The 15,113-nt window shown below is 39.7% G+C and overlaps 1 protein-coding gene across 4 annotated transcripts in view; it reads left to right on the plus strand.

Annotated features, from left to right (window-relative positions):
• grh (grainy head) overlaps nucleotides 1-15,022 on the plus strand; it is a 96,790-nt gene extending 81,768 nt beyond the window's left edge. For 3 of the 4 annotated variants that reach the window (XM_076116317.1, XM_076116330.1, XM_076116335.1), the window contains 8 exons: nucleotides 3,429-3,540; nucleotides 6,987-7,081; nucleotides 8,353-8,409; nucleotides 9,661-9,759; nucleotides 9,853-10,187; nucleotides 11,268-11,466; nucleotides 11,998-12,062; nucleotides 12,499-15,022. In XM_076116317.1, the coding sequence (XP_075972432.1) occupies nucleotides 3,429-3,540; nucleotides 6,987-7,081; nucleotides 8,353-8,409; nucleotides 9,661-9,759; nucleotides 9,853-10,187; nucleotides 11,268-11,466; nucleotides 11,998-12,062; nucleotides 12,499-12,640 (1,104 nt within the window). In that variant the 3' untranslated portion in view covers nucleotides 12,641-15,022. The remainder of the gene's footprint in view (nucleotides 1-3,428; nucleotides 3,541-6,986; nucleotides 7,082-8,352; nucleotides 8,410-9,660; nucleotides 9,760-9,852; nucleotides 10,188-11,267; nucleotides 11,467-11,997; nucleotides 12,063-12,498) is intronic. The other variant, XM_076116323.1, reaches the window with a different exon arrangement.
• Nucleotides 15,023-15,113: the final 91 nt, after the last annotated feature.

The following is a 15,113-nucleotide window of genomic DNA, read 5'->3' on the forward strand; positions in this document are numbered from 1 at the left end:
TACATTCAATATTTGGGTTACAATACACGCTCTCAGACATATTTATATGCAAATGTTGACGAAAATATTTTCTACGATCCAGATTCATGTCTTATTACTACAGAAATGCAGTCCAAATATATTTATTGAAAGGCAATATTTTTGAAATAATAAGTATTTACGATAAGATTAATGTGCTCGATAACTGTCACTTGTAAATTTTAAATACAGATCATCTGATTGCGTAGTGATATGTGATATAAATATGCAATCGGTTATTTATTCAAATAGAGTGACGAAATTAATGCAGAGTGGTTGTCGGAGCGTAATCGCGCCGGCGAGCGACACATGGCCACAACAGTCCCCGGGCGTGTGTCACACACGCCGCGAGAGAAAGCGTGCTTAATCAGATAACTCAGATTGTCAACCGAGCTCCTGAAATCGGGTCGAATGTCGATACACTCGATTAATTAATTGACGGTCCGAAAAGTTGGAAGTAACTGGTCCGCGAAGCCAAAACTGTAGACGCTCTTGTGAAACCCGTGCGCTGTTTAAATGAGAATAAAACGGTAATACTACATAAGTATTTTAATGTAATAAGTATTCGATATAAATTGGACACGACTCTTTATTCACAATAACCGGTGGACACCCACAACGAAACATCACTTTATCTGATAGGCCACAACACAAACACTTCACGTGGATCGAGCGTTGTATCTGTTCCATCATTCTGTCATTATCCTTATGTTCAACATCCCGCTGCATACAAAAAAAAGCAAAATTGTTTATTTATAAAAACCTTTCTGTAATTTTGCTACCAACAAATTTTCTCAGATAATGAAAACTACTGCAGTACTATATTTTATATAAATATAATAAAGTGGCTGCTCACATAATTACATAATATTAGCTACAGTTATAAGTTGAACGCGATATTAGACGTTGCTGCGAGAACGCATAATTCTGTCATTTCGGATTAAAAATCCAATTAACGTGCGGAACAAGCGCGGCGGCGCCCACGCATGCGCCCGCGCCCGATCTACAACACGACGAATAGTCTCTGACATGATCACACCGCGTACAACGGATCATTCTCATATCTGTCCAAATATATCTGATTCTAGATAATTATTAAAATATTTCATCAACAATAAATAACTTTAGTAATTCATTAAAGTAGCCATAAAATGTCGATAGACCAAATCAAGTTTTGAGAAAATAATAAATTAGGACCTTCCATTTTTCAACTTTAAATATTTATTAGAAAGACATAAATTATATATTTCTTGTGTTATTTAATTATGAAAAAATATTTAATACGGAAAAAGTAAATATAATCTTCAGTCCCTACTTTAAATCTTTGAGATATCCAGCATTTCTAGCGTATCATGTGCAAACACACCGACAATTAGGTATAATGTTGGTAACAAATACGTGAGCCCTATGTCGCATGTATTTATGCGCACTGTGTAGTTCGTACACAACAATCCCAGTAAAATTAAATCACATTAACATACAAACAGTGATTAGTTAAACCTTAGTCAGTTATTGCCGAGACTTACAATCATAATTTTCGCAACCAGCCCAGAAACTTGTATAGGTATAATGTCAAATTAAAGTCGTTAATGAAATCAAAATAAAGCCTGTCTCTGATAAATTTTGCGGTAAGTCAAACAATTATGATTGCCAGTTATTACAATGTATCTTTGTCATGCAACAATAGCGAACATTGTTCGGTACCAATTGCAACCAGAAAATAGCCACTAAATTACGTAAACCGTTACCAGTTGGACTCTAAATTAGTTAGCAAGTGTTTATGAATCATTAGTTCCAATACAATAAACAAAAGTGGACTGCTAACTTACCGACTATCGCTACGACACAACAAATAACTAAGCTATGTGCATTAACAATAAGAAAAATACAATTGTAGCTAGATCTTATCTCCAACTTTAATTGTACTGTTTATATTCAATTTGAATATATCGCGTTTTATAACTCTGTATATTCGTCTCTGTGTATTTCGTCAAAAACTTACGAGCGCAAAGAATTCTAATAAAGTAGTAAATGTTGATATTTATTTATTATAAGCGATGAGACGGTTAGTAGAGGCGGTGTTAACCGTTACAATTTTATACATGGGCTATCTATTAGTATGCACAGTTCCGTTGGGTTTACGCGTCGCGCGCCGATCTCCGGAGAAAGCCCGTGTCCCGCTTATACTCTAGCTGAACTATTCGCCGACACAAATTACTCGTAAATTCATCGATTTACCGTAAAGTTGTGTTTTTACTACCCCCGGCCAACACTGTAGCCGAGACTCCTTGCTGCATTTAATTGCAATGCGAGCGTAATTGCCGCATGCGGACGCCGAATACTTCATCTTATTTAGCTTATCTTTTGCTATGCATATTCATGATTCTATAATAACGTTTAAGTCACAGTTAAGTTGTAAATAGCTATTTAAGCTGGGGACAGTTATAGAGTCACTACTTAAAGTGCTGCAAGTGACCGAGAGGAAGGGTGCGTCAATATTAAATCTACATGTCGCTATATTTTGCATTATTATTAGCACTACTCACACATGTACACAATATGTATGTCCATATGTGTTTGGATGTAATATAATCTTCTTTTTATTGTCCTAAATCCGTATATCCCATAATAATCTCAATTATTTCATATTCTTGCAAAATAGGCATCTCACTAATAAAATATTCAAGAACACTGCTGTCAATGTGTCTGCATTAGTCTGACTCTCGACGAGTAATTAAAATTATATAAAATAGTTACAAATTCGAATGATAAAATACAAATGCTAACGAGGTATTAAATTGGGAGACAACGTTGTAAGAAGGAAGGAAGGAGCGGGCGCGGTTGGGCATCATGTCTCGTCGCGCCGATCCATCAATCCGAGGCGGCGACGATCGGAGGTGCTTTCTCGTCGTTAGCCCTATAAGGTACGGTCGGTACCACGCCTTGCACTGGCCACTTCTTTTTCACTTCATTTTCTAACGCGTCGATAGAAATCGTCCTAACAGCATATTTCACTTTTTCATCGCAGCGGAAACCGTCGAAAGGTTTCACGATACTTTTTAAGAGCATTTAAATGCGTATGAAATTAAGATGCCCGCCGTAACGACGTAATCGCACTCGTTTAACGTAATAGCTGAGAAATGCACGCCGGTAATCGCGTTTTGCGTATTCGCGAAATGCTCACGGCGCTTCGTCCGTACTTTCGTCATTAAAAGTTGGCAATAAATAATGTAGAGGCATAGCTCCTCGATGTCAGGTGTTTCTAATGGCCACCCTCCGCGTTCATTTATATACCGTCTTATTTACACTGTTTATTGCTTATTCAACCAATAATAGATTTTATTTAAAGTTTATTGGACTCTACCTATGCCAAAGTGTAATTGATTAATGTTTAATTTTGTTTGTTTCAGAGTGTTGTAATGTTGATGTTTAGAGAAGAGAAATCTCCTGAAGATGAAATCAAGGCGTGGCAGTTTTGGCACGGCAGACAACATTCCGTCAAACAGAGGATACTAGATGCGGGTGAGTCAAGTTATTTCAATCACAATTAATCTTGCGTGCTACTCGTAGTTGATAAGTATTCCTTTAATTATTACACAAAGATGATAATTTATAAACAATGACTTGTAGGTTTTTGCTAAGCGTATGGTACGTAGGTACAGTAGCGTATACAAGAGTTAAGACACGATATCTGGACAAAAACAGAGTCGTGCTCGAGGCGACACAGAAACATGTCGGAGACGTTGCGTGCGGCGCGCGGTGAAGGCGGCGGGCGGTGGCGCGGCGCCCGCGCGGCACGCAGGACCTAATTACCGTGCTGCGGGCAGATACCGCGGAGACGCACCCGCGCACACCCCCGCACACCCCCGCGCAGCCCCGCAGCCCTCGCGCACCACACCACCATTATATCTCGTTAGGACATTTGCATAAATAACGCGCACGACGGCCGCGGCCCACACCGGCCGGAGAACCTATCAATCGCTGTGACTAAAAATAAACACCTCTGGCGCCGCCACCACCTAGCACCGCGCGTCGCCCGAGCCCGACGCTACGAGCTTCATATTGCGCTACTTGTAATGACGCATTCCGACATTAACCAGATTAAAGATATAAAACTAAATGTAAAGTTTCCCCGATGCGACGCGCAATCAAATGAAACTATGTAATAAAGATATCTGTCACGATGAGCTCTATGTGACTGAGTAACAGGAAATCGTTAAAATTCGTGAGAAATATCTTACCTTGCCCAGTGGAGCCACCTGCCTGCATGGCCTAAATAGGCAGTGATACTTTGACTCGAATAAAATAAATGTTTTGAAGATTAGTTAAAATAAGCTTGTCGTCGAATGAGTGTAAAAAGGCTAGGACATATAAGCATTAAGCAAGCTTACAATATAGTCGCGCGCGGACATAATTACAGTGATGATATCGCGGAGCGCGCTCATTAGCATGTTAATTGCGCCATGGGCCTCGGCGCGCGCCCGCTTGACCACCGCCCGCTGCCCGCGCCGCTCCTCCCTGCTAAATTATTGTTTTTGATAACTTTACACAGTTGCTGTTATCATCGCCAATACACCTATGTACACGATTATCGTAAAATGTTCGCATGTACACATTTATTTTGATTCTACAATCAACTACTTAGTTGTGATGAGGGATTAAGTAATTATTCTAATAGACACAAACATTATTTAACTCAATGATATGTTTCCGTTGCCGCTAATTAATATTTGACTGGAATTTATTAATATCATTACTAATATTATAATCAATTGAAGTTATTAGTGAGGGAGTTACGCCACTAACGAAATGGTTACTCTTACTTATTAATTGGTTGAGCCGAAGCAAACAGCGCTGATATACGACACTTGACACATTCTAACATAACTTAAGTGAGACCTGTAGCATTTGTAATGAGTGACGCCGCGGCCACAAGCACTGTCTATAAATTAAATCTCAAGGAAAATAAAAACATGGAAGCCATTAATTCGCGCGGTCGGGCCAAGTTTAATGTCAAGGTTTCTTAGCTTATCTCGATGTTAGTTAAGTTTTATTTTTTCATTTGTTGACGTTATTACATAGAATGAATTAATGTCTAAACACAAAGGAATTCTGTATTTTATTTCTCAAAAGCCAACATTATGTATGTATTTGTTTTTAGTTTTATTATATCCGTAAGCGGTTTGCGGTCTCAGGTTTCTGTGGCAAATAAGTTAAAGTTATGATTATTCTAAAGAGTGAAACGTGAAAACCTATGTATTTAGAAAGATAAATTGAAAAAGTTCGTTTATTGTTAGGATAGAAGTATATTCACCAAATATCCATGTATGTAAAGCATTATACATTGTACTTAGTCCGGCGGTTCTTTGCTGTGCTAGTTCTTAGGAAAAATGGATTTGGGCTGATAGAGCATTATGAGTGTATGCGACGAACTTGGGAGTACCGTCAAGGGCGACACCGGACACCTGTGCGCAGGCGTGTGAAAGCGCGGCGGGGTGGGGGAGTGGTGCGGGGCGCGGCGGGGGTCGCAACGCACTGCGCGCCCGCACAATGCCTTCTCCGATTACCTACATGTCTTCTTGTATCGCGTGTCCACGTCCATTGCAGCGCAGCTTCTTTGCTTCCACACTTATTTCATTTGACAGTTTTCTTTTATACCACGCTTCACTGATTCGACAGATTACTCCTCAGTAAGCCTTTGTTTTGACGATATTATGGAATATCCGTCTGTAATTTTATACATCGATGGTCATAACTCACAGCTTAATTTTTTTGGTAACTCTATATCGTAGCATGTCGTCGATTATGATTACATTCGTTTTATATATGTTCTTGTAAGAGTATACTTTAGTCTTTATTAGTAAATTTGATCTTCTTTGACTTATAAGAAAGCTAGATATAAGTATATCAGATAAGTAGCGATGTGACTCATGTAAAGTGTATAAGTACACAATACATCTCGGTTCTCGTAGGTAGTTAGTTAGATGAATATGAGTATCAAAATGTTGTTTTAAAGTAAGTCAAATACTACTTAGTACGACAAATTTTAATACTTAGAAAGCAAAACTTGCGTTGGTGGATTTATTAGCACATAACAGGATGCAGTGTGGACTCGTAAATTAGTGTGAGGCTGTTAAAACAATAAGGCAGAGGTGAGGTCCTGTGGCCCCGCGGGGGCTCATAAACACGTCAGCGACGACGGCGACGCTCGCGCCCGCACAGCTCGCCCGCGCGCCGCCGCGCCGACTGATAGCGGCCGGCCGCCCACTCCGCCTGCACCTCCTGCACTCAACTACACTCCTGCTCGCTCACATTACTTTACTCCTAATACCGACAATCTAATCACCACAACATTATGTCTCTACTACAATATTCTACAACCTTCATAAATAACTAGAATTGTCTACAAACGCAATATAATTATGTAGCAGACGTTAAATAATGGCAATAGAAACACTATAAACTACTAAGAAAATACTGACTTGGCAAACTTGTGATAAAATTATTCACTATTAACATTAAATTCCTACCGAACTGTATGAAATTGTCAGCATAATACGTGAATATTATATAATATTTGTAACCTGACTTATTTGGGAGACTTTGTGAACGACGTTCAACGGTATGGACAGATAAGTATAAGACAAAATAAACATAAAATAAAGCGTGGGTGAAGAAAACTATCCGGAAAATACAAATACGCTTTTTATAGTAAGTAGACTGCATGCAATTAGCGCAAAATGCAAATGTGCTAATTACCGACTATAAACCTTAATCTAGGAAGGGCACAAATGGAAACATTGCAGTCGTCAATAAATTGATCCTATCATGTGATTATTCACGCCCAGCAAATATATTTCCGTCCGCGATGACGTATTGTGCGTTGATATCTTAATCGAAATCTCCGCCGCCATTACTGCACAGTTACCTGAAGACAAGATTAATGACAATTTGTTGTTTTGTTACAGACACGAAAAACAGCATCGGGCTAGCAGGCTGCATCGAGGAAGTGGCGCACAACGCCATCGCCGTCTACTGGAACCCGCTCGAGAGCGCTGCCAAGGTACGTCTCACCAAGTCCCTCTTGTTCCTCGCATCACCACATCACACCTCCATCGATGTATTCCTGAGTGACAACTTTGTAGTATCATAAACACATTAACTTTGTAATGTATATCGCTAATGGGCTCATATGTTTCCTGTCAATGTGATTACGCGTCGAATGACGACTCAGCTCTGTGATGCAAAAATATGTACATATTTATGTCTCATGATATTATGTTGCTGCCTCGCATCATGCCCCATCAATACGAAAATAAAACGCAGATTCCGATTTTGATGCAATTATTAAGGAGTAATTAAATAGCACCAGGCAACTTATTCAGTCAAAAGGCTTTGGCAAATGAAACAAGAAACTAAAAACGTGAGGCGTTTGCGAACTGGGAGCTGAGTGCGGACGCTCGGCGGCGCGTCCACTATGAACACTCATGATATTGCTGAATAATAAACAACTCTCTGTGTTTTAATTGCTTACATAAAATTATACTGTGTCTACTATAAGCGGCACAAAAACGTATACTTCATTGATAATGTTATGTACATAGCCTTTTAAATATTCATCAAACAATTAAAAGTCCGCGTGAAATAGCCTCAATTCTATGACAGTATGCTAATGCCACTCAAGGGAGCAATTAATGTTTAACGACTTCTACATCGAATCACAATTTTGATTCTGATCATTAAGTTGATAGCTAAAAATTAACCTCGCTGTATTAAAACCGTTTCGAATGAAGTCTTACTTAGTTGTTTTTCGTTGATTTATTTTATTACTGTAAATTACTTGCGTCTGTCTTGCGGCTACTGGTCAGTTATCAATATCAGTAATTATTTATTGTTGGATAGCGAAACCGTAGCGGATGCGAGTTGTTTGCGACAGTTAATATGCGTACGGACAGCGATCGGCGACGGTGTCGGCGGCGAGTAAAAACGCGAGAGAGTCATTTGCATAGACCGCGGTAATGAGCGGGCGTCCAGCAGCCAGCACCGCCCTCCTCGCCGCCACCGGCCGCCACCGGCCGCCGCCGCTTGCCGAGCTAAAAGCGCCTTATGTCAACGCGCGCATGTTAACTGCACTCTGGACATACTCGACTCTCAATGAATTTCATTGAAACGCTTTTACTTACATACAATTTTATACTGTTCCATGCATAATCTAATTTTCTACATAGTTGTTACTGGCCGCCTGCTACCGTGGCGCCGAACCCTGTGGTCAACAAACGCAGGAATTTTTTATTTATAATTCAATTATAAATGGTTAATTTCTTTTTTTTGCAGATTAACATCGCAGTACAGTGTCTAAGTACAGACTTCAGTAGTCAAAAAGGAGTTAAGGTTAGTAGTCAATACCTAATAGTTTTAATTTGTGTAATTATTATTAACAATAATTAGAATAACATTGTATCCATTTACCTATTTAATAAACGTTTATTAATCGTTTAGTCAAGTCATGATTATGGCGCTGTATTATAATAATGATACTATTTAAATTCATGTCAATGAAAATAAATAAAGCTGTTTACATATTATTCTCGAGAGGCTTGTTGAGGAAAACGGTAATCTAATAATATCAATCATAAATTATTGTTCATCGTACCTCATCGCATTGTGTCTGTTAACTTGATAGCGTATTCATAGCGGCTATTGCTTACATGCCTCGTTAAGTCCCATTTTAATAGTCGTGGGAAATCGAAGACGAGTAAATAGTAGTTACCAGTCTACAAATGTCATTAATTTTATTTTGTATTGCAAAATGTTAATTAAGCTTACCACATTGAAAGTATGTAAATGAATGTTACGATACGTCGACGTCAAGACTTGAGGTCGGTAACCGCGTTGTCGCCGGAGACGCCCCGATAACCATGGAAGCGATGCATGGGCATGGGCGGCGCTCCGGGCGCAAGCGACAGTCGCACGCGGCTCACGCGGCTCACTCGCTCCAACGTGCACTGTCCGGGCGTTGATCACCCTTTACACTTTCTAGTTAATTACAAGCAAACAATCCCTTGACATCACTTAGTGCTAATTAGTGGTGAGTGAGTAATAAGTCGGCGCAAGCATCCCGCTGTAAGCGCAGGTCTCGAGCCACTCGGCCGCCGAGTGATATGGAACCAGTCCGCTATCAGCCTCTCAATTACCTATCCAATGCGCAGTGACGCCGCCGCAACAGCGACCTCGAACGAACGCAATTAAGACGTTTTAACGCGATTCGATTCAGACACGTGCATATTTTTTCCTTATTCGTAAATTTATCGCAATTATCCCTTATGAACGTTTATTAAAACTGTTTTTTTGTTATCATTCTAAGATAAGTGTAGACTTCAAGCGTGAAATTGCTTTACTCAAAATATAGTCGATTTGTTTATACGACTGCGTATGATATCATATGGATACCAAAATAGCGTGAGAGATATGTCTTCACGTAATTGATCAATTAGACCTAACCTTCTTTCTAACTCCCCATTTGGCTAAAATTGACATACCTAGATGGATAAGCATCATTTTGCAATTAGAAATCAAATATTGAAAAAAAGTAGAAAGTATTCCTAGTAACCAGGTGATAATTTGTTTTTTTGTTCGTTACAGGGTTTACCACTACACATACAGATCGACACGTTCGAAGACCCAAGAGATACGCAGGTCTATCACAGAGGCTACTGTCAGATCAAGGTGTTCTGTGATAAGGTAATAATAATACGTGGACCCATTTACTGTTTATGAAATGTTCGGCGCTATTCAGACTTATACCTATTATAATATTATAATTTGCTATTTCAGGGTGCCGAGAGAAAAACAAGAGATGAGGAAAGAAGAGCTGCAAAGAGAAAAATGTCAGCAACAAACAGAAAGAAATTGGACGAAATCTATCACCCGGTGACAGAGCGCAGCGAGTTCTATTCAATGGCGGATCTGGCTAAACCTCCAGTGCTGTTCAGTCCCGCGGAGGACATCGACAAGCTCGCCGGCATGGACATACAAGGCTTCTACGGGCACGATGAGACGACGCTCGCCGAAGCACACCTAAAAGGCGCTTCGCCGTTCCTCCTGCATGCAGCTAAGCCTCAAGCGCCGGCTCTTAAATTCCACAACCACTTCCCACCGGACGCGCCTGGGTAAATATAATATACTCACATTACAATCTACCATAGTAATAACATGCTCGTGTTTCTTAGGATGCCATTTATGGTGTAAACACCACACCTGTCGATAGGAAATGGACATTGGATGGGATGACGATTAATAAATGAATGTTTTATTCTAAAATATTTTACTGTAGGTATTCATTTTATTTATACACAAGATTACTTCGTTATGACATTAATATATGGATGGAATAGATAGTGGAATAGTTAATCGGAATATAGATGACCATTAATGAATGTCATACATATAACATCGGTATAATGACTACAGACTCTTAAAAATTATAGGTATCTCACCCCTAAAATCAATGATCCGTTGTTTAATTGGTTTTACGAGCTGCATTACTGACTTAGCTGTGGTTTAATCGAATTTTATTCGTTTTACATTGACTTTCGTAGATTATCACCAGTTAAAGTTCTTACGACTCATAAATAACACGCAATAAAATTAATATGTATTAATAAAATGAGATACTAAAATTTAAGCACATTTCGATAATCATTCCAAACTCGAAGTGTGTATATGTTACTGTAAAAGCCCGAACGGTGGTAAATCCTAAGATTTTCCGGTATAACCTAAGATTTACCAACTCGCAATGGTAAAAGTCCGAATAATTATTTTATTTCGAACTTTTACCTATATTCACTTGATGATGTCGAGATGTCGCCGGAGCCCCGCTTCGCGGGGCTCCTCCTACTGAGTGGTTAAAAAAAAATAACCACGAAGGCTAAGGTGGGAGCTTCGCTTCGCTCGCTCCCACCTTAGCCTTCTAACCTAACCTACCCATGTCGCTGTGCCCAAAACTCCTTCTTTATAACTATGTCACAGTATATAATTATACGGTGAAATAGTTATAAACATAGTTATGAAGGAGGATTTTTTTATATACCGTAACATAGTTTTTAAACTCCGGCTTGTTCGGACTTTTACCATTGAGAGTTGGTAAATCTTAGGTATTACCGGAAAATCTTAGGATGTGCCAGAGTTCGGGCTTTTACAGTAACATATATAAGTACAATGTTTAAAAATCAAATGGTTTGTTCCGACAGGTACAGAGACTTGGGTGGTTTGTCACCGTACAGTGACCGCAAGGACTCGCTGGAGCTGGAGGGCGTGATGGGCAAGCGGCCGCGCATCAGCACGCCGCCGCTGAGCGAGCGCGTCATGCTGTACGTGCGCCAGGACACCGAGGACGTGTACACGGCGTTGCACGTGGTGCCGCCCACCACGCAGGGCCTGCTGCATGCCGTGAGTCTCTCTCCGCTATACCGTTGTATCTACTGCGTGCACCTCGACACCTCGCTCTCCGTCGTCGACGACGTGTCGAGGTGCATTTCGGCTCGATGAGCATAACCTTGGTGATGTAAGCTAACCTTTGAACGCGAGCGAGCGAGACGGTCTTCGTCGCTTTCTCGGTTTCTCGTCGTTCGTCGATAGATGTGTTCTGTACTGTGAAGTAAACGCAAGAAATCGAGACGCTTCGTCCGGCGGCGGGCGGCGGGCCGCGGACCCGGCGCCGCGCGGTCCGTCGCTCGCCGCGCGCTGTAACCGAATTGACGCTTCATAACCCCGTCTAATAAACACACGATCATCATAACCGCATGTTGTAATTAACATCCGCACGGCCGGCCCCGCACCGGACCTCCGGCGAGTCCTCGCGAGTTGTCCCTTAGAAACCACTAGACCGGTTACTGAACTTTCGGTTCCGTTAGACGAGACGTCTCGGTTAAAAAGGCGTAAGGCCCATTTGTAACTCTTTTGTTTTCTGCTTATTTTCAGATTGAGAATAAGTACAAAATTTCAAGTTCGGCAATTAATAATCTTTATCGAAAGAACAAGAAAGGGTAAGTGGTTTTCATTGGCCTCAGACAAATCTGTTAGAGTAAACTCCCCGGCCGCCTCGCGTTAATGCAGCATCGCTTGTCCCGAGGGCGCGCCACTAACTACGCAAAGCTTAACGATACGAATTTGCCCCTACGACTGTCTAATGAGCTTCATAATAGGTGCCAGTTACTTAATCGCCTCCCTTAATCCAATACACTTTAATCTGAATAAGAACCTTGTCACATTGCTGACAGGCACTTGCACCGAATTAATTGTAATGTGCACTTATTTACGATATTAATAAATAAAAACTAAAACAATTGTTTAATTCCATGTGGTAGTTTTTTGTTAAGTGAACCTTTATTAATTTGCACGTTTTTGTTTGGTATTTTCAATCGAGATTTGAGATGACGCAGTAAAGCTCGTCTGCCCGCGCTAACGTACTTTTAATTTCAGGATTACGGCCAAAATTGACGATGAAATGCTGGCGTATTACTGCAACGAGGATCTGTTCCTGCTGGAGGTGCGGCCGGCGGGCGCCAGCGACGACGAGCGCCTGTACGACATCACGTTTGTGGAGCTGCCGCTCGACCCGTAGCGACTCCTCCGCGCTCACTATGAACTATGAGCCGGGGCCTCGCCACCCCGACGACAGATTTTACTCTAAGCATTCCCGATTTACACTCATTACGTGAAGAATCTTTATGGGATAAGGTTGTATCAAAAGTGTCGATCTCAGGTTGAAATTTACTTATAAGCGATTCATCCTCTCTATTTTGAAACAGAATGTCACAAAATCTTTTGGTTATTGTTGTAAGCTAAGTGATCGTATCGAGACCGTTGTGTAAATATCTACTTTAGTGCCTTATGAAATTACATCGTGATTCGATTGCCCGGTGATGGCAAAAGTTAAATTGATGTTTGGTTTAATCAGAACAAAAATGTTTCGTATATTTAATGTAATATTATTTGTAAATGACGATGATCTGTTGCTGAATATGAACGTGTGTGCCATTCACTCGGTTATCATAGGTATGTAGTTAACGTTTCAACAGGTACCTTTTATTCTTGCCATGATGATAAAGTAATAAATTCTTGTCACAAACTTAATAGTAGGTATAATATATCTACACTGAGAAAAGCATGATGTGCCTTCGTCATAATAATTAATGTTATAATAGCATAATATAAGTGAGTTAAGTCAAATTAAATGCCATCCACTTTGTTAAGTTTTGTAAGCCTAAGTTTGCTTTATAAGCTCGCTCAATTCTTACAATTAGTGAAGTTGATATTAGTTTTAGGTACAATCGTACGTACATTGCTTCCACTAGATGAGAAAGCCCTTCGATGCACTATTTATTATATTTCAATTGTAGCACACCTGTTCACTATTTAATCTTCATCAATGACTAAACTCGGTAGTTTTGGATATTGGCGCGTATCAATAAATAACATTCGGAATGGAAGCAATGACGTAAATTACAATTTTATGAGATAGAGCCGAGGTTTCGCATAATGTTGGATGTATAATAGTCATATAAACATAGTCACAAAAGTCGTCCATCCGAACAACATTAACATTATCATCGATGGGAGTGGTTTGTGTTTAATTTTAAGATTTTTATTAGTAATACATTTGTTATAATAAACGAATTTCGATACGTAGGTTATCGGGCCATGACAACAAGTTAGTTTATCAAGTATTTTATGTCCAAGACTTATTTATATTATAAGATTTCGTGCCGAATAGGACCATATCTACTAGCGACTTAAGATTTATTTGTTTAAAAAGCCTTTCCACAATGGACAATGTGAAATTTTAATAAAAAATATTATATATTCGATCATTAAAATTATATTCGGAACAGCGTTTAAAATATTTAAAAAGATTGAATCATAAAATTGTATTGTTAAGTTATCTCCACCGATTATTCAAAATCCAGAACAAGGTTCTGTGTCAGTGTGTGTTGTGTGGCGCCACCTGGCGTCACCTGGCGTCACGTGGTGTCAAGTGGCGCCGGCGAGGGAAGTCGCGACACCAATATGTTACGAGGTGTGCCTAGTGCCTAGTGCGGACGGTTCGATTAACTGCCATATTATGACATAATTTAGAGTACTTAATGTTCTTAGACGTAGATTCTTTAACATAACGTTAGTTCTTTTTACTGTGTCTCATGTGACTTGCAGGTAGGCATCGAATTTTAATTAAGATATAGTACATATTATATGTAACGTGTTGTTTTCTTTTCATTCAGCACTAGCTGCGATTGCGTTGTGACTTGTTCCGTCCTTCGCGTTACTTTATCTTCCATTCTTTGGCTCTTGTACACTCGTTATATCTCTTCACGACTGGAGTTTTACTTTCTTTTATTATGTTATGTTTTTGGTTACGAATCCGTTGCTCAAAGTCCGTCCTCGCGGACTCTTAACAGCATTGTTTTTATACTCATACGTATACAAGTAATTGTATTTATTTATATACTTATTATTATAAATTGTGCAGCTTTAATATTTACTTACAATGATGTTAGCTCGTGATTCAGAATCTCGTCATAAGTCACAAACGTCAGTAGCAATAATACAGTGTAGTAGTTAAATGGGGGTCGGCGAGTGTCGCCGCCGCGCCGCGCCCGCGCCCGCAGACCTTGTGCAATCAGAGTTTACTATAAAAGTTGTCTAATTATATAAAGCGTGGAGGATTATTTGATCAATTGGATTGATAATATATATAATGTAGAGGCGCGCGGGGGGCGACCGCGGCGGCGGCCACTCGCCCACATGTTAGTCACACTAGTTAAAACACAACCCGAAAGTGGTAGCACATTTTCGTTATTAAATTGTACTGTACTTAAGGTTTAAATTGAATAGATGTTACGTTATTCTTTTATATGAATATTTGTAAGTTGTCATAAAAATATTATTAATATAATTATTTTTATCAAAGTTTATAATCTAAATAAAAATGTTTTTCTTGAAAACATTACATTGGTTTTAATTTAATTTTTTACCTCAGTGTTTAAAAACCCCTGTATACTCATTCAATTTTGATAATTTTAAGGACTTGAATCAAA

This window comes from Anticarsia gemmatalis, chromosome 1, assembly GCF_050436995.1.
Source record: "Anticarsia gemmatalis isolate Benzon Research Colony breed Stoneville strain chromosome 1, ilAntGemm2 primary, whole genome shotgun sequence".
NCBI lineage: Eukaryota > Metazoa > Arthropoda > Insecta > Lepidoptera > Erebidae > Anticarsia > Anticarsia gemmatalis.